The following is a 19,137-nucleotide window of genomic DNA, read 5'->3' as shown; positions in this document are numbered from 1 at the left end:
TGGACTTCTTCGTCGACACCACTATATCCACCGAAGCCAAAGAAGAGGACAAATTGTATATTCCCAGCACGGAGATGCAGAAATTCCATCCATCCACTCTGTCTGCCGTCGTGTCGCACATCTGACGCGTCATCAGAGCCCGGCTACAGCGGGGTCAAATCGCGCCAGAAACATCGCGAGACCGCTGCATGAATACACGGAGAGCATCGCGAGACCACCACCACACACGAAGGAGTCTGGAAAACGTGGAGTGGATTACAGCCTACTCCGGCCCCTACAGAGATTCACCACATCTTCTAAAGCCAAAATAGAACTTTTGAATACACAATCTCTCAGCAATAAAGCATCCTTCATTCAAGACCACATCACTGATGAGAAATTTGACTTCATGTGCCTCACGGAAACCTGGCATCAGCCAGAGGTTTACTCCACACTCAATGAAGCCTGCCCTCCTGGCTACAGCTACTTGGAGAAAGCCCGCAACACTGGTCGTGGTGGAGGCCTAGCTGTTATCTACCGAAAGGAATTGGAACTGTCACTCCTGCCCCTGCCTGTATTGTCCTCTTTTGAATGCCTTGCATTTAAATGTAAACCCCCCTTCGCTCTGACAATACTTCTGATCTACCGGCCACCCAAACCCAATTCTGCTTTCATTCCAGAGATACAAGACCTTCTCACTACGCTATGCACATCCTCTGCCAATATTATCATACTTGGATATTTGAATATTCACGTCGACTCCCCCTCCTGCCATTTTGCCACGGAGTTTCTGCTGCTCCTGGACTGTCTCAATCTCACACAGCATGTTGATGTCCCCACACACGCCAAGGGCCATACGCTGGACCTGGTCATCACAAACTCCGCCCCCATCAGCAATCTGCTAGTGTATGACCTGGGGGTGTCTGACCACAAGACCATCTCTTTGGAGCTGTTTTTCCAGTCTCCACTCAGCAAGCCCAAACGCCAAATCCGCTTCAGGAACCTGAGGATCATCGACCCGGACATCATGACCCTGGACCTCCAGCATATTTCCTCCGCCAACTTCTCATCAGTAAATGAGTCAGTGGCATATTACAACCAGTCCCTTAACAGTCTCCTTGATCTACACGCCCCCCTCAAAACCAGGATGGTCACCTTCTCGCGCTCAGCCCCATGGTACACCGGCGAGCTGCGGAGAATGAAGACAGCTGGGCGTGTCCTTGAGCGGCGGCTCAAGGCCTCAGGACTCACTGTTCACCTGTTAGCCTATCGTGAACACCAGAAGGCCTACGCACAGTCCCTCAGAGATGCACGATCCCAGTACTACTCCATCATCATCAACAACAGTACTGGAAACTCCAAGCAACTCTTCTCCACAATAAACCACCTCCTCAAACCCCAAAGTCCTCTACACTCCGACTCCACTGAGAAGCAGTGTAGAAACTTCGCCGCCTTCTTCAAAAATAAAGTTGACACCATCCGCTCCATCCTCTCTAGCCCCTCTGCACCTCCAGTTCCAACTGCTGACCCACAGCCTGGGACAACCCAGCCTCTTCGCTGTTTCACGGTCATCTCTCAGCAAGAGGTTGAGAGCATCGTTAGGAGGATGAAGCCCTCCACCTGTGTCCTGGACCCCCTTCCGTCAGCTCTGGTGAAATCGTACATCTGCATCCTGAGCCCCATGATCACTAAGATCGCAAACCTCTCTCTCCAGTCTGGCCATGTCCCCTCTGCCCTAAAAACCGCTGTCATCAAACCTAGTCTTAAAAACCCTCCCTTGACCCGGGAGTCCTGGCCAACTATAGACCCATTTCCAACCTTCCATTTCTGTCAAAGGTGCTGGAAAAAATAGTTGCTGCTCAGCTCCAGGACCACCTAAACTCCAACAACCTATTTGAGAAGTTCCAGTCTGGTTTCCGCTCAGGCCACAGCACAGAAACTGCCCTGGTCAGAGTCACCAACGACCTGCTGATGACGGCTGATGCTGGCTCTCCCTCTCTCCTCATCCTCCTTGATCTCACTGCAGCTTTCGACACCGTCGATCACGGCATCCTCCTCCATCGTCTGCACTCCACCATCGGACTCTCTGACTCTCCCCTTGACTGGTTCACATCATACCTCACCGGGAGAACAGAGTACGTCTCCTTGGGTGAGGCAGAGTCGGGTACCCACAACGTCACCTGTGGTGTCCCTCAAGGATCAGTTCTCGGCCCCACCCTTTTCACACTCTATATGCTCCCCCTTGGCTCTATCATCAGCCGACATGGAGTATCATTCCATTGTTACGCTGATGACACCCAATTGTACCTCAGGATCAACCCTACCTCCTCTGCAGCCCTGCCTTCACCCACACTCACTACCTGCCTGGAGGAGATACAGGCGTGGATGAAGCTAAACTTCCTGAAACTCAACAGCTCCAAGACCGAAGCCATTATAGTTGGCACCCCACATCAGGTTTGGTCATCCACCATCACGACCATCACCTTCTCCGGCCAGGACATTACCCTCTCCTCAACAGTCACCAACTTGGGTGTGAAAATGGACGCCCATCTGACCTTTGAGGCCCACATTAAACAGCTGTGCAAAAACTCCTTCTATCACCTCAGGAACATCGCCAAACTCCGCCCCTCACTCACTCTGTTTGACGCGGAAAAGCTAGTCCACGCCTTTGTCTCCTCAAGGCTGGACTACTGCAATGCACTCCTCATCGGGATCCCTAAGAAAAGCATCCAGAGGCTCCAGTACATCCAGAACAGCGCTGCTAGGATCCTGATGAGGATGCGCAAATATGATCATATCACCCCCATCCTGAAATCACTACACTGGCTCCCCGTGGAATTGAGGATCGAATTCAAGGTCTCCGTCCTCACACACCAGTGTATCTATGGAACAGCCCCTCCATACCTCAAGGAACTCCTCACCCCCCTTACCTCCGTGCTGACCACCCGCTCCAGCAACTCAAACCTCCTCAAACCCCCGAGGACTAAGCTCCGTACCATGGGAGACCGGGCCTTCTGCTCGGCTGCCCCCAGTCTGTGGAACGCTCTCCCCGACCACATGAGAGCACCACAGACCGTGGAGGTTTTTAAAAAAGGCCTCAAAACCCACCTCTTCAATAGAGCCTTTCCCTAGACCTTTTATTTATTTATTATCACCCTTTTATCTTAATTTATTCTTTTTACTTATTTATTTTATTTATTGCTTTTTATTCTTTTTACGATGTTAGCACTTCGGGATTTGAATGCAAATATGAAGTGCTTTATAAATTAAAGCCATTATTATTATTATTATTAGTAAACAGCATTTTCAGAAATAGGGCAGTTGAATGTTGAGTCTTTTCAAGACAATTGTTGGATGAGCAAGACGATTGTTTGCTGAGCATTGCTTTTGAATTGTACGGCTTTGGCTCTCCGTGTATTCAAATCAATGAGGCAGGTCGTCTTGTGAACAATTAAAGGTGGTTAATAGAAGTTATGCTTAGGGTACTTCAATTCAGCAAGCACTTGGTAGCTTTGTCATGGATGTTATAATGATGACCGTACGAAAGTTCAGTTGCCATGGTTCAGGTATGCGCTGATCTGAAAGTGTTTCCAAGGGCCTCTTGGTGGCATCCTCGTTTATGAGTTGATAGATGCTTTCCACTTTTGGTGAATAAAGTCCGGCTGTTATTGGAAATTCTCCCCGTCGGGGAATTGAACCCCGGTCTTCTGCGTGACAAGCAGAGATACTGTCCACTACACTAACGAGGAATGCTCCTGTAGCAATCCTAGCACGTCAACCCTAGGTGGCGCTCTTCGAGGGGTTACATGTCATATCCAGGATAGCATCTGGGTTAAGTATACAGTTGCTGTTACGAAAGTCCATGACGCTGCAGCTGTGACTGTATCCATTGTAAAATCTCTCCGAGTCTCAGAAATCAACATGTGGTTAGTCGTTTTGAAGGTTTACAATTAAATATCAATGTTGCATCTAAGCGCAAACGTGTACTTAGCTTTTCAGCAGTTTCTGTAGTGTAGTTGTCATCACGTTTGCCTCACGCGCGAAAGGTCCCCGGCTCAAAACTGGGCAGAAACACTCTTATTTGATCCTGATCAACTTCAAAGAACTCAACCAAGAAAGGTTATCGGGAATCTAGATAGAGTAAAAAGCATTTTCAGAAATAGGGCAGTTGAATGTTGAGTCTTTTTAAGACAATTGTTGGATGAGCAAGACGATTGTTTGCTGAGCATTGCTTTTGAATTGTACGGCTTTGGCTCTCCGTGTATTCAAATCGATGAGGCATGTTGTCCTGTTAACTGAAAGTTGTTAATAGCAGTTATGCTTAGGGTACTTCAATTCAACTTGGTAGCTTTGTCATGGATGTTATAATGATGACCTTACGAAAGTTCAGTTGCCATGGTTCATGTACGCACTTATCTGAAAGTGTTTCCAAGGGCCTCTTGGTGGCCTCCTCGTTCATGAGTAGATAGATGCTTTCCACCTTTGGTGAATAAAGTCCGGCAGTTATTGAAAAATCTCCCCGTCGGGGAATCGAACCCCGGTCTTCTGCGTGACAAGCAGAGATACTGTCCACTATACTAACGAGGAATGCTCCTGCAGCAATCCTAGCACGTCAACCCTAGGTGGCGCTCTTCGAGGGGTTACATGTCATATCCAGGATAGCATTTGGGTTAAGTATACAGTTGCTGTTATGAAAGTCCATGACGCTGCAGCTGTGACTGGATCCAGTGTGAAATATCTCCGAGTCTCAGAAATCAACATGTGGTCCGTCGTTTTGAAGGTTTACAATTAAATATCAATGTTGCATCTACGCGCAAACGTGTAATTAGCTTTTCAGCAGTTTCTGTAGTGTAGTGGTCATCACGTTTGCCTCACATGCGAAGGTAAGCCGTGTATACCCATAGAAGACTTTCTATTGGCCAGAAGCCTCTTCAAAAGAACGACGGTTCGAATCCCACCTGATCCAAACAAAAATCCCCACATTCGGTTTCAAAATGTTGCTCATTATACACAAATACTACATTTATCTTTTCAAACGTTTAAATTTAGAGTTGAAACAGATATTTGGAGTTAGAAATGAATTATTCTTTCTTGCTGCTTCTTATAAGTTATTTTAACCTTACTATATAGCAATCATAACAATAATAACACAAATAATGATATCTTAATATTAGTAATAATAATGTTTTATATAATCTTTTTGTATTTTTACTTATAAACATGTTTGAAATATGTTGATTGTACAGATGTTTACATAGAGCATATGAGTGTGCTTAATTCTTCATTCTATCACTATTACTTCCTCTATCAAGTAAAGACAGTCACAGTGATGCATTCAAGATCATTTATTCAAAAACAGCTGAAACATCAAATATAGGAAATAATATAAATATAACTACAGATATATAAAAAATACTGAAAACACAATACAGAGAGAACAATCAGATCCTGAAAAAAGAATTGAACCATATTATATTCTTTGTATTTTTGGACTTTATGATATGTTGTATTGCACCTTAATATGTAATATTATAATTTAGAAGAAGATAGTGTATTGTTTTGTTATAGATTTATTTGATATCACCACCATCCATTATCTGAAATGTTTTTCACCTCATGTTATTGTATGGTTACTATTCTGCATTCTATTCTCATTTTAGTGATTTATACCCTATTACTTGGTATTTGTTTTTTTCTTTATTGTAGTGCAATAATTATATTTATTCTAGTATAGTATATAACATTCTAGTGCAGGCCCCAGCACCGACAAGATTGGAGTGGAGGACCTATAGAAATCCCTGAAATTATTATTATTCTTTATTATGAATTGAGTTTTTTGGGGGCATTAACCAAAACTGTTTTGTTATTGGCAGGAATGTCAGGACGGTGAAAAGGCTGATAGTTTAGGGGTCTCATTTTTGTTGCAGGCAAAACGTCTTAGTTTGTATGTTAATATGAAACTTAGTAGACCCAGGAAGTGGCGCATGCATGTGTGTATGTGAGGGTAGGTTAGGGCTTCCTTTTGTCTGCAATCCATCTGTCCCTTTCAGCATCATAGAAGTCCGACTGCTGGAACTCCGGCCACGTCATCTCCTTCTCCATGCCCTGTGCATTATATAAGGATAAGACTCTGGAGGGGCAGTAGATATACAACCCTGGGCAAGTCAGAGCTAAGGGGAAAGGAGGCACTGGGCAAGTCAGAGCTGTAAAACAAAGTAAAACATCATAGTTACATCAGATAAAATTGAATAAAGCTCTACGACTGCTATAATACAGTGACTCAGATATCCATACTTTCATCGAGGACAGTGTCTCCCTGCGCTTCCACAGGGGCCATATTATGTGGTGATGAATCTGGGATGATGAGATACAAACAGGCAAGTGACGTATACACATCGAAATTAAGAAGCAGCATTTAAGAAGTTGTAGAATTTTGAAGGAGACAGATTCAACATCCCCCTCTACAGCTCCTTGTCCTCCTCCATCACTAGGAGATTAAACAATAACATTTATTATGTCAATGTCATGTTCACCTTAAAGCAGTATTTGCATATTACTGTGAGCTGACCTGGAGTGCTGGATGTCAGAGTGGAGGTATCTGATGCAATGCAGCCTTCAGCAGGTGGTGGACAGGACTCAGCCCTCTGCTGCCTGAAGGTTGTAAATCTTGCTGTTAGTGATGCACTTCACTCCTAAAACAAAGGCAGCATAACCATCAGCCCTGCTATCCCAGATCTGCTTACAGGTGTCTTTGGCCCTGGCTCCAAAGCCGACAGTATGTTCCCCCTCTGACGCCACTGGTGGGGCAGGCTTCCTGGAGCACAGGTACTTCCTCAGATCCTGAATTTCCTGGAAGCTTCTGGCGTAGTCCAGAAACAACAGCAGTCTGTCCTTGCTAGGCCCTCGGGGGATGAAGGTCCCACCTCTCTCCTCCTCGTCCACCTTGTCCATCAGGTAGAGGGTGTAGCCGACGTCATTCTCAAGGAGCCACCTGTACAGTTTCCCCTTATATTTTCCGAACTGTAGCACGTACTCCCCCATCACCTCGAGTCAGTCGGATACATCCCCTCCCCTCTGAAGGACCTCAGTGAGAGCATTTGTCCTCACATGCTCATGCTTCTGAGGGGCAGACTTGTCCTGAAGGGAATGATTTTTGTTATTCTCATACCCTCCTCTGAAGGGTCCTGTCGCAGGTGGCCAGATGGACCCTTCCTGAAGGACACTCATCTTTCCTGGGAAGAATATGGTTTTCTTCATTATCTCCTGCACACAGTAAAACACAATGCAAAATATGTATTAAGAAGTGCAAAACTCATCATACTGTTATACTAGCAGAATTATTCATTTCATTCATTCACGTTAACCAGGATTTGTATAGGTAACACATGTTATATTACATGATCAGACAGGCAGACAAACAAACAAACAGAGGGGCAGGTGGGCAGGAAGATTCATTATGTATTGCCCTGTCAATGTGAGTGAACTCACTTTATTTCCTGTTTACATTTATTGGGATTTGTAATGACTAGGTAACAACTTTTCTATTACATGAACAGACAGACAGAAAAGCAGATGGGTAACATCTTTAGCCATAAAATAATAACAAAAGTATAATAGAAGATAGCAAAACAAAAGTCTTAAGACTGAATACTGTAGTATTTACCCAATTAAAATGTACTGTAGTAAGTAGAACTGCTGCAATGAAAAGAGTCAAATAATGACAGCTCTTTTGCCATGTGTAATGAGAAATAAATCAGCTGCTGTGAACGCTGACATTTACTGTAAATACATGACGTTAGTGTAACATTAGCTAACAAAAGTTACAGTACCTTAGCGCTAACAACACACAGAGTTAAAGACAATCTAACAACTAACAACTATTGCAAAAACAGTGTAACAATATCATAAGTGTTAATTCAGTCGTAGAAAAAGAAGCCCCACTTACGTTTGACAAGTTTGACGTGATGTTAGAACTAGAAGTCGAATTATGTCGGTAATGTCGTCTCTATCTGTAAGATCCTGCTGCTGTTGCTCCGTCTCTCACTCTCTGTCACTGGAAACGGGGTCTCCTTACTTCTACCAAAAGGGTGCAACAGCGCGCCCAATTTCTCACTTGTGGCCAGAAATATATTGCAGTCACAGTATAAGAACTACCATAGAGAATGAATGGTAAAGTTAAGAGAGTTAGTCCTTACGATACGCGGTCCCCGCGCGAAAGGTCCCCGGCTCAAAACCGGGCAGAAACACTCTTCTTTGATCCTGATCAACTTCAAAGAACTCAACCAACAAAAGTGATTGGGAATCGAGCTGTATTAAAAAGCACTTTCAGAAATAGGGCAGTTGAATGTTGAGTCTTATCAAGACAATTGTTGGATGAGCAAGACAATTGTTTCTTGAGCATGGCTTTTGAATTGTACTGCTTTGGCTCTTTGAGAATTCCAATTGAAGACGCTTGTCGTCCTGTGAACAACTGAAGGTTGTTAATAGCAGTTATGCTTAGGGTACTTCAATTCTGCAACCAAGGACTTTCTTTTCGTTTCTACTCAAAATGTGTCTGGTCAAAATGGAAAATATAAAAGGATATCTTTCCTTGCCTGATTTTGTCTGTCAAAAGTGCAATCGTTGAGCGCATGGCCTTGGTCATTGATTGTAGTTCTCCTTCAATGATTTGAAGCATGCACTTGGTAGCTTGTCATGGATGTTATAATGATGACCTTACGAAAGTTCAGTTTCCATGGTTCAGCTACGCGCTTATCTGAAAGTGTTTCCAAGGGCCTCTTGGTGGCATCCTCGTTCATGAGTAGATAGATGCTTTCCACCTTTGGTGAATAAAGTCCGGCTGTTATTGAAAAATCTCCCCGTGGGGGAATCGAACCCCGGTTTTCTGCGTGACAAGCAGAGATACTGTCCACTATACTAACGAGGAATGTTCTAGCAGCAATCCTTGCACGTCAACACTAGGTGGTGCCCTTCGAGGAGTTACAGGTCATATCCAGGATAGCATTTGGGTTCAGTATACAGTTGCTATTACGAAAGTCCATGACGCTGCAGCTGTGACTGGATCCAGTGTGAAATCTTTCCAAGTCTCAGAAATCAACATGTGGTTCGTCGTTTTGAAGGTTTACAATTTAATATCAATATTGCATCTACGCGCAAACATGTACTTAGCCTTTCAGCAGTTTCTGTATTGTAGTGGTCATCACGTTCACCTCACACGCGAAAAGCTCCCTGGCTCAAAACCGAGCAGAAACACTCTTCTTTGATCTTGATCAACTTCAAAGAACTCAACCAAGAAAAGTTATCGGGAATCTAGATAGAGTAAAAAGCACTTTCAGAAATATGGCAGTTGAATGTTGAGTCTTGTCAAGACAATTGTTGGATGAGCATAACAATTGTTTGTTGAGCATGCCTTTTGAATTATATGGCTTTGGCTCTCCGTGTATTCAAATCGATGAGGCCTGTTGTCCTGTGAACGGAAAGTTGTTAATAGCAGTTATGCTTAGGGTACTTCAATTCAACTTGGTAGCTTTGTCATGGATGTTATAATGATGACCGTACAAAAGTTCAGTTGCCATGGTTCAGGTACGCGCTTATCTGAAAGTGTTTCCAAGGGCCTCTTGGTGGCATCCTCGTTTATGAGTTGATAGATGCTTTCCACTTTTGGTGAATAAAGTCCGGCTGTTATTGGAAATTCTCCCCGTCGGGGAATCGAACCCCGGTCTTCTGCGTGACAAGCAGAGATACTGTCCACTATACTAACGAGGAATGTTCTAGCAGCAATCCTAGCACGTCAACGCTAGGTGGTGCCCTTCGAGGAGTTACAGGTCATATCCAGGATAGCATTTGGGTTCAGTATACAGTTGCTGTTACGAAAGTCCATGACGCTGCAGCTGTGACTGGATCCAGTGTAAAATCTCTCCGGGTCTCAGAAATCAACATGTGGTTCGTCGTTTTGAAGGTTTACAATTTAATATCAATATTGCATCTACGCGCAAACATGTACTTAGCCTTTCAGCAGTTTCTGTAGTGTAGTGGTCATCACGTTCGCCTCACACGCGAAAGGTCCCCGGCTCAAAACCGGGCAGAAACACTCTTCTTTGATGCTGATCAACTTCAAAAAACTCAACCAAGAAAGGTTATCGGGAATCTAGATAGAGTAAAAAGCACTTTCAGAAATATGGCAGTTGAATGTTGAGTCTTTTCAAGACAATTGTTGGATGAGCAAGACAATTGTTTGTTGAGCATGGATTTTGAATTGTATGGCTTTGGCTCTCCGTGTATTCAAATCGATGAGGCATGTTGTCCTGTGAACTGAAAGTTGTCAATAGCAGTTATGCTTAGGGTACTCTAATTCAACTTGGTAGCTTTGTCATGGATGTTATAACGATGACCGTACAAACGTTCAGTTGCCATGGTTCAGGTACGCGCTTATCTGAAAGTGTTTCCAAGGGCCTCTTGTTGGCATCCTCGTTCATGAGTTGATAGATGCTTTCCACCTTTGGTGAATTAAGTCCGGCTGTTATTGAAAATTCTCCCCGTCGGGGAATCGAACCCCGGTCTTCTGCGTGACAAGCAGAGATACTGTCCACTACACTAACGAGGAATGCTCCTGCAGCAATCCTAGCACGTCAACGCTAGGTGGTGCCCTTCGAGGGGTTACAGGTCATATCCAGGATAGCATTTGGGTTCAGTATACAGTTGCTGTTACGAAAGTCCATGACGCTGCAGCTGTGACTGGATCCAGTGTAAAATCTCTCCAAGTCTCAGAAATCAACATGTGGTCCGTCGTTTTGAAGGTTTACAATTAAATATCAATGTTGCATCTATGCGCAAACGTGTACTTAGCTTTTCAGCAGTTTCTGTAGTGTAGTGGTCATCACATTTGCCTCACACGCGAAAGGTCCCCGGCTCAAAACCGGACAGAAACACTCTTCTTTGATCCTGATCAACTTCAAAGAACTCAACCAAGAAAAGTTATCGGGAATCTAGATAGAGTGAAAAGCATTTTCAGAAATAGGGCAGTTGAATGTTGAGTCTTTTCAAGACAATTGTTGGATGAGCAAGACGATTGTTTGCTGAGCATTGCTTTTGAATTGTACGGCTTTGGCTCTCCGTGTATTCAAATCAATGAGGCAGGTCGTCTTGTGAACAATTAAAGGTGGTTAATAGAAGTTATGCTTAGGGTACTTCAATTCAGCAAGCACTTGGTAGCTTTGTCATGGATGTTATAATGATGACCGTACGAAAGTTCAGTTGCCATGGTTCAGGTACGCGCTTATCTGAAAGTGTTTCCAAGGGCCTCTTGGTGGCATCCTCGTTTATGAGTTGATAGATGCTTTCCACTTTTGGTGAATAAAGTCCGGCTGTTATTGGAAATTCTCCCCGTCGGGGAATCGAACCCCGGTCTTCTGCGTGACAAGCAGAGATACTGTCCACTATACTAACGAGGAATGTTCTAGCAGCAATCCTAGCACGTCAACGCTAGGTGGTGCCCTTCGAGGAGTTACAGGTCATATCCCGGATAGCATTTGGGTTCAGTATACAGTTGCTGTTACGAAAGTCCATGACGCTGCAGCTGTCACTGGATCCAGTGTAAAATCTCTCCGGGTCTCAGAAATCAACATGTGGTTCGTCGTTTTGAAGGTTTACAATTTAATATCAATATCGCATCTACGCGCAAACATGTACTTAGCCTTTCAGCAGTTTCTGTAGTGTAGTGGTCATCACGTTCGCCTCACACGCGAAAGGTCCCCGGCTCAAAACCGGGCAGAAACACTCTTCTTTGATCCTGATCAACTTCAAAGAACTCAACCAAGAAAGGCTATCGGGAATCTAGATAGAGTAAAAAGCACTTTCAGAAATATGGCAGTTGAATGTTGAGTCTTTTCAAGACAATTGTTGGATGAGCAAGACAATTGTTTGTTGAGCATGGCTTTTGAATTGTATGGCTTTGGCTCTCCGTGTATTCAAATCGATGAGGCATGTTGTCCTGTGAACTGAAAGTTGTCAATAGCAGTTATGCTTAGGGTAATTCAATTCAACTTCTTAGCTTTGTCATGGATGTTATAACGATGACCGTACAAACGTTCAGTTGCCATGGTTCAGGTACGCGCTTATCTGAAAGTGTTTCCAAGGGCCTCTTGGTGCCATCCTCATTCGTGAGGAGATACATGCTTTCCACCTTTGGTGAATAAAGTCTGGCTGTTATTGAAAAATCTCCCCGTCGGGGAATCGAACCCCGGTCTTCTGCGTGACAAGCAGAGATACTGTCCACTATACTAACGAGGAATGCTCCTGCAGCAATCCTAGCACATCAACCCTAGGTGGCGCTCTTCAAGGGGTTTCAGGTCATATCCAGGATAGCATTTGGGTTCAGTATACAGTTGTTGTTACGAAAGTCCATGACGCGGCAGCTGTGACTGGATCCAGTGTAAAATCTCTCCGAGTCTCAGAAATCAACATGTGGTCAATTGTTTTGAAGGTTTACAATTAAATATCAATATTTTATCTACGATGAAACGTGTAATTAGCTTTTCAGCGGTTTCTGTAGTGTGGTGGTCATCACGTTCGCTAATCTAGATAGAGTAAAAAGCACTTTCAGAAATATGGCAGTTGAATGTTGAGTCTTTTCAAGACAATTGTTGGATGAGCAAGACAATTGTTTGTTGAGCATGGCTTTTGAATTGTATGGCTTTGGCTCTCCGTGTATTCAAATCGATGAGGCATGTTGTCCTGTGAACTGAAAGTTGTCAATAGCAGTTATGCTTAGGGTACTTCAATTCAACTTGGTAGCTTTGTCATGGATGTTATAACGATGACCGTACAAACGTTCAGTTGCCATGGTTCAGGTACGCGCTTATCTGAAAGTGTTTCCAAGGGCCTCTTGGTGGCATCCTCGTTCATGAGTAGACAGATGCTTTCCACCTTTGGTGAATAAAGTCCGGCTGTTATTGAAAAATCTCCCCGTCGGGGAATCGAACCCCGGTCTTCTGCGTGACAAGCAGAGATACTGTCCACTATACTAAAGAGGAATGCTCTAGCAGCAATCCTAGCGTGTGAACCCTGGGTGGCGCTCTTCAAGGGGTTACAGGTCATATCCAGGATAGCATTTGGGTTCAGTATACAGTTGCTGTTACGAAAGTCCATGACGCTGCAGCTGTGACTGGATCCAGTGTAAAATATCTCCAAGTCTCAGAAATCAACATGTGGTCCTTCGTTTTGAAGGTTTACAATTAAATATCAATGTTGCATCTATGCGCAAACGTGTACTTAGCTTTTCAGCAGTTTCTGTAGTGTAGTGGTCATCACATTTGCCTCACACGCGAAAGGTCCCCGGCTCAAAACCGGACAGAAACACTCTTCTTTGATCCTGATCAACTTCAAAGAACTCAACCAAGAAAAGTTATCGGGAATCTAGATAGAGTAAAAAGCATTTTCAGAAATAGGGCAGTTGAATGTTGAGTCTTTTCAAGACAATTGTTGGATGAGCAAGACGATTGTTTGCTGAGCATTGCTTTTGAATTGTACGGCTTTGGCTCTCCGTGTATTCAAATCAATGAGGCAGGTCGTCTTGTGAACAATTAAAGGTGGTTAATAGAAGTTATGCTTAGGGTACTTCAATTCAGCAAGCACTTGGTAGCTTTGTCATGGATGTTATAATGATGACCGTACGAAAGTTCAGTTGCCATGGTTCAGGTACGCGCTTATCTGAAAGTGTTTCCAAGGGCCTCTTGGTGGCATCCTCGTTTATGAGTTGATAGATGCTTTCCACTTTTGGTGAATAAAGTCCGGCTGTTATTGGAAATTCTCCCCGTCGGGGAATCGAACCCCGGTCTTCTGCGTGACAAGCAGAGATACTGTCCACTATACTAACGAGGAATGTTCTAGCAGCAATCCTAGCACGTCAACGCTAGGTGGTGCCCTTCGAGGAGTTACAGGTCATATCCAGGATAGCATTTGGGTTCAGTATACAGTTGCTGTTATGAAATTCCATGACGCTGCAGCTGTGACTGGATCCAGTGTAAAATCTCTCCGGGTCTCAGAAATCAACATGGGGTTCGTCGTTTTGAAGGTTTACAATTTAATATCAATATTGCATCTACGCGCAAACATGTACTTAGCTTTCAGCAGTTTCTGTAGTGTAGTGGTCATCACGTTCGCCTCACACGCGAAAGGTCCCCGGCTCAAAACCGGGCAGAAACACTCTTCTTTGATGCTGATCAACTTCAAAGAACTCAACCAAGAAAGGTTATCGGGAATCTAGATAGAGTAAAAAGCACTTTCAGAAATATGGCAGTTGAATGTTGAGTCTTTTCAAGACAATTGTTGGATGAGCAAGACAATTGTTTGTTGAGCATGGCTTTTGAATTGTATGGCTTTGGCTCTCCGTGTATTCAAATCGATGAGGCATGTTGTCCTGTGAACTGAAAGTTGTCAATAGCAGTTATGCTTAGGGTACTTCAATTCAACTTGGTAGCTTTGTCATGGATGTTATAACGATGACCGTACAAACGTTCAGTTGCCATGGTTCAGGTACGCGCTTATCTGAAAGTGTTTCCAAGGGCCTCTTGGTGGCATCCTCGTTCATGAGTAGACAGATGCTTTCCACCTTTGGTGAATAAAGTCCGGCTGTTATTGAAAAATCTCCCCGTCGGGGAATCGAACCCCGGTCTTCTGCGTGACAAGCAGAGATACTGTCCACTATACTAACGAGGAATGCTCTAGCAGCAATCCTAGCGTGTGAACCCTGGGTGGCGCTCTTCAAGGGGTTACAGGTCATATCCAGGATAGCATTTGGTTTCAGTATACAGTTGTTGTTAAGAAAGTCCATGACGCTGCAGCTGTGACTGGATCCAGTGTAAAATGTCTCCGAGTCTCAGAAATCAACATGTGGTCCGTCGTTTTGAAGGTTTACAATTAAATATCAATATTTTATCTACGCTGAAACGTGTACTAAGCTTTTCCGCAGTTTCTGTAGTGTAGTGGTCATCACGTTCGCCTAACACGCGAAAGGTCCCCGGCTCAAAACCGGGCAGAAACACTCTTCTTTGATCCTGATCAACTTCAAAGAACTCAACCAAGAAAAGTGATTGGGAATCGAGCTGTATTAAAAAGCACTTTCAGAAATAGGGCAGTTGAATGTTGAGTCTTATCAAGACAATTGTTGGATGAGCAAGACAATTGTTTCTTGAGCATGGCTTTTGAATTGTACTGCTTTGGCTCTTTGAGAATTCCAATTGAAGACGCTTGTCGTCCTGTGAACAACTGAAGGTTGTTAATAGCAGTTATGCTTTGGCTACTTCAATTCTGCAACCAAGGACTTTCTTTTCGTTTCTACTCAAAATGTGTCTGGTCAAAATGGAAAATATAAAGGGATATCTTTCCTTGCCTGATTTTGTCTGTCAAAAATGCAATCGTTGAGCGCATGGCCTTGGTCATTGATTGTAGTTCTCCTTCAATGATTTGAAGCATGCACTTGGTAGCTTGTCATGGATGTTATAATGATGACCTTACGAAAGTTCAGTTTCCATGGTTCAGCTATGCGCTTATCTGAAAGTGTTTCCAAGGGCCTCTTGGTGGCATCCTCGTTCATGAGTAGATAGATGCTTTCCCCCTTTGGTGAATAAAGTCCGGCTGTTATTGAAAAATCTCCCCGTGGGGGAATCAAACCCCGTTTTTCTGCGTGACAAGCAGAGATACTGTCCACTATACTAACGAGGAATGTTCTAGCAGCAATCCTTGCACGTCAACACTAGGTGGTGCCCTTCGAGGAGTTACAGGTCATATCCAGGATAGCATTTGGGTTAAGTATACAGTTGCTGTTACGAATGTCCATGACGCTGCAGCTGTGACTGGATCCAGTGTAAAATCTCTCCGAGTCTCAGAAATCAACATGTGGTCCGTCGTTTTGAAGGTTTACAATTAAATATCAATGTTGCATCTACGCGCAAACGTGTACTTAGCTTTTCAGCAGTTTCTGTAGTGTAGTGGTCATCACGTTTGCCTCACACGCGAAAGGTCCCCGGCTCAAAACCGGGCAGAAACACTCTTCTTTGATCCTGATACACTTCAAAGAACTCAACCAAGAAAAGTTATTGGGAATCTAGATAGAGTAAAAAGCATTTTCAGAAATAGGGCAGTTCAATGTTGAGTCTTTTCAAGACAATTGTTGGATGAGCAAGACGATAGTTTGCTGAGCATTGCTTTTGAATTGTACGGCTTTGGCTCTCCGTGTATTCAAATCAATGAGGCAGGTCGTCTTGTGAACAATTAAAGGTTGTTAATAGTAGTTTTGCTTAGGGTACTTCAATTCAGCAAGCACTTGGTAGCTTTGTCATGGATGTTATAACGATGACCGTAGGAAAGTTCAGTTGCCATGGTTCAGGTACGCGCTTATCTGAAAGTGTTTCCAAGGGCCTCTTGGTGGCATCCTCGTTCGTGAGGAGATACATGCTTTCCACCTTTGGTGAATAAAGTCTGGCTGTTATTGAAAAATCTCCCCGTCGGGGAATCGAACCCCGGTCTTCTGCGTGACAAGCAGAGATACTGTCCACTATACTAACGAGGAATGTTCTAGCAGCAATCCTTGCGCGTCAACGCTAGGTGGTGCCCTTCGAGGAGTTACAGGTCATATCCATGATAGCATTTGGGTTCAGTATACAATTGCTATTACGAAAGTCCATGACGCTGCAGCTGTGACTGGATCCAGTGTAAAATCTCTCCGAGGATCAGAAATCAACATGTGGTCCGTCGTTTTGAAGGTTTACAATTAAATATCAATGTTGCATCTATGTGCAAACGTGTACTGATCTTTTCAACAGATTCTGTAGTGTCGTGGTCATCACGTTTGCCTCACACACGAAAGGTCCCCGGCTCAAAACCGGGCAGAAACACTCTTCTTTTATCCTGATCAACTTCAAAGAACTCAACCAAGAAAAGTTATCGGGAATCTAGATAGAGTGAAAAGTATTTTCAGAAATAGGGCAGTTGAATGTTGAGTCTTTTCAAGACAATTGTTGGATGAGCAAGACGATTGTTTGCTGAGCATTGCTTTTGAATTGTACGGCTTTGGCTCTCTGTGTATTCAAATCGATGAGGCATGTTGTCCTGTGAACTGAAAGTTGTTAATAGCAGTTATGCTTAGTGTACTTCAATTCAACATCGTAGTTTTGTCATGGATGTTATAATGATGACCTTACGAAAGTTTAGTTTCATTGGTTCAGCTACGCGCTTATCTGAAAGTGTTTCCAAGGGCCTGTTGGTGGCATCCTCGTTCATGAGTAGATAGATGCTTTCCACCTTTGGTGAATAAAGTCCGGCTGTTATTGAAACATCTCCGCTTCGGGGAATCGAACCCCGGTCTTCTGCGTGACAAGCAGAGATACTGTCCACTATACTAACGAGGAATGTTCTAGCAGCAATCCTTGCGCGTCAACGCTAGGTGGTGCCCTTCGAGGAGTTACAGGTCATATCCAGGATAGCATTTGGGTTCAGTATACATTTGCTATTACGAAAGTCCATGACGCTGCAGCTGTGACTGGATCCAGTGTAAAATCTCTCCGAGTCTCAGAAATCAACATGTGGTCCGTCGTTTTGAAGGTTTACAATTAAATATCAATATTTTATCTACGCTGAAACCTGTACTAAGCTTTTCAGCAGTTTCTGTAGTGTAGTGGTCATCACGTTCGCCTAACACGCGAAAGGTCCCCGGCTCAAAACCGGGCAGAAACACTCTTCTTTGATCCTGATCAACTTCAAAGAACTCAACCAACAAAAGTGATTGGGAATTGAGCTGTATTAAACAGCACTTTCAGAAATAGGGCAGTTGAATGTTGAGTCTTATCAAGACAATTGTTGGATGAGCAAGACAATTGTTTCTTGAGCATGGCTTTTGAATTGTACTGCTTTGGCTCTTTGAGAATTCCAATTGAAGACGCTTGTCGTCCTGTGAACAACTGAAGGTTGTTAATAGCAGTTATGCTTAGGGTACTTCAATTCTGCAACCAAGGACTTTCTTTTCGTTTCTACTCAAAATGTGTCTGGTCAAAATGGAAAATATAAAGGGATATCTTTCCTTGACTGATTTTGTCTGTCAAAAGTGCAATCGTTGAGCGCATGGCCTTGGTCATTGATTGTAGTTATCCTTCAATGATGTGAAGCATGCACTTGGTAGCTTGTCATGGATGTTATAATGATGACCTTACGAAAGTTCAGTTTCCATGGTTCAGCTACGCGCTTATCTGAAAGTGTTTCCAAGGGCCTCTTGGTGGCATCCTCGTTCATGAGTAGATAGATGCTTTCCACCTTTGGTGAATAAAGTCCGGCTATTATTGAAAAATCTCCCCGTCGGGGAATCGAACCCCGGTCTTCTGCGTGAAAAGCAGAGACACTGTCCACTTTACTAACGAGGAATGTTCTAGCAGCAATCCTATTCCGTCAACGCTACGTGGTGCCCTTCAAGGGGTTACAGGTCATATCCAGGATAGCATTTGGGTTCAGTATACAGTTGTTGTTACGAAAGTCCATGACGCTGCAGCTGTGACTGGATCCAGTGTAAAATCTCTCCGAGTCTCAGAAATCAACATGTGGTCCGTCGTTTTGAAGGTTTACAATTAAATATCAATGTTGCATCTAAGCGCAAACGTGTACTTAGCTTTTCAGCAGTTTCTGTAGTGTAGTGGTAATCACATTTGCCTCACACGCGAAAGGTCCCCGGCTCAAAACCGGACAGAAACACTCTTCTTTGACCCTGATCAACTTCAAAGAACTCAACCAAGAAAGGTTATCGGGAATCTAGATAGTGTAAAAAGCATTTTCAGAAATAGGGCAGTTGAATGTTGAGTCTTTTCAAGACAATTGTTGGATGAGCAAGACAATTGTTTGTTGAGCATGGCTTTTGAATTGTATGGCTTTGGCTCTCCGTGTATTCAAATCGATGAGGCATGTCATCCCATGAACAAATGAAGGTTGTTAATAGCAGTTATGCTTAGAGTACTTTAATTCAGCAAGCACTTGGTAGCTATGACATGGATGTTATAATGATGACCGTACGAAAGTTCAGTTGCCATGGTTCAGGTACGCTCCTATCCGAAAGTGTTTCCAAGGGCCTCTTGGTGACATCCTTGTTCATGAGTTGATTGATGCTTGTCTCCTTTGGTG

At 43.7% G+C, this 19,137-nt stretch overlaps 1 protein-coding gene across 3 annotated transcripts; it reads right to left on the bottom strand.

The window, feature by feature from the left end:
- Positions 1–5,309: 5,309 nt before the first annotated feature.
- Positions 5,310–8,251, bottom strand: LOC307020966 (uncharacterized protein). 3 transcript variants are annotated; one of them, XR_013803042.1, is made up of 4 exons: positions 7,925–8,241; positions 6,723–7,242; positions 6,274–6,630; positions 5,310–6,182 (listed from the first exon to the last, which is right to left on the bottom strand). XR_013803042.1 is itself a non-coding variant. In XM_079652658.1 (4 exons), exons 2-3 carry the CDS (start codon positions 7,018–7,020, stop codon positions 6,563–6,565), a joined length of 366 nt encoding a protein of 121 aa, XP_079508784.1. In that variant the 5' UTR covers positions 7,021–7,242; positions 7,925–8,247; the 3' UTR covers positions 5,310–6,466; positions 6,548–6,562. The 3 variants fall into 3 exon arrangements, 1 of the variants encoding a protein (XP_079508784.1); XM_079652658.1 differs by having other exon boundaries at positions 5,310–6,466; positions 6,548–6,630; positions 7,925–8,247; XR_013803041.1 differs by having other exon boundaries at positions 5,310–6,630; positions 6,723–7,211; positions 7,925–8,251.
- Positions 8,252–19,137: the final 10,886 nt, after the last annotated feature.

The sequence above is a fragment of the Notothenia rossii genome (assembly GCF_949606895.1).
Source record: "Notothenia rossii genome assembly, chromosome: 10".
NCBI lineage: Eukaryota > Metazoa > Chordata > Actinopteri > Perciformes > Nototheniidae > Notothenia > Notothenia rossii.
Note: the sequence above shows the minus strand (reverse complement) of the source record. Positions and strands in the feature narration are given on the sequence as shown.

Coding starts and splice junctions, on each gene's coding strand:
- LOC307020966 (XM_079652658.1), bottom strand. CDS start 7,020: ATGGGGGAGTACGTGCTACAGTTCGGAAAATATAAGGGGAAACTGTAC. Junction 6,631..6,722: donor AGCCAGGGCCAAAGACACCT/GTAAGCAGATCT, acceptor TACAACCTTCAG/GCAGCAGAGGGCTGAGTCCT.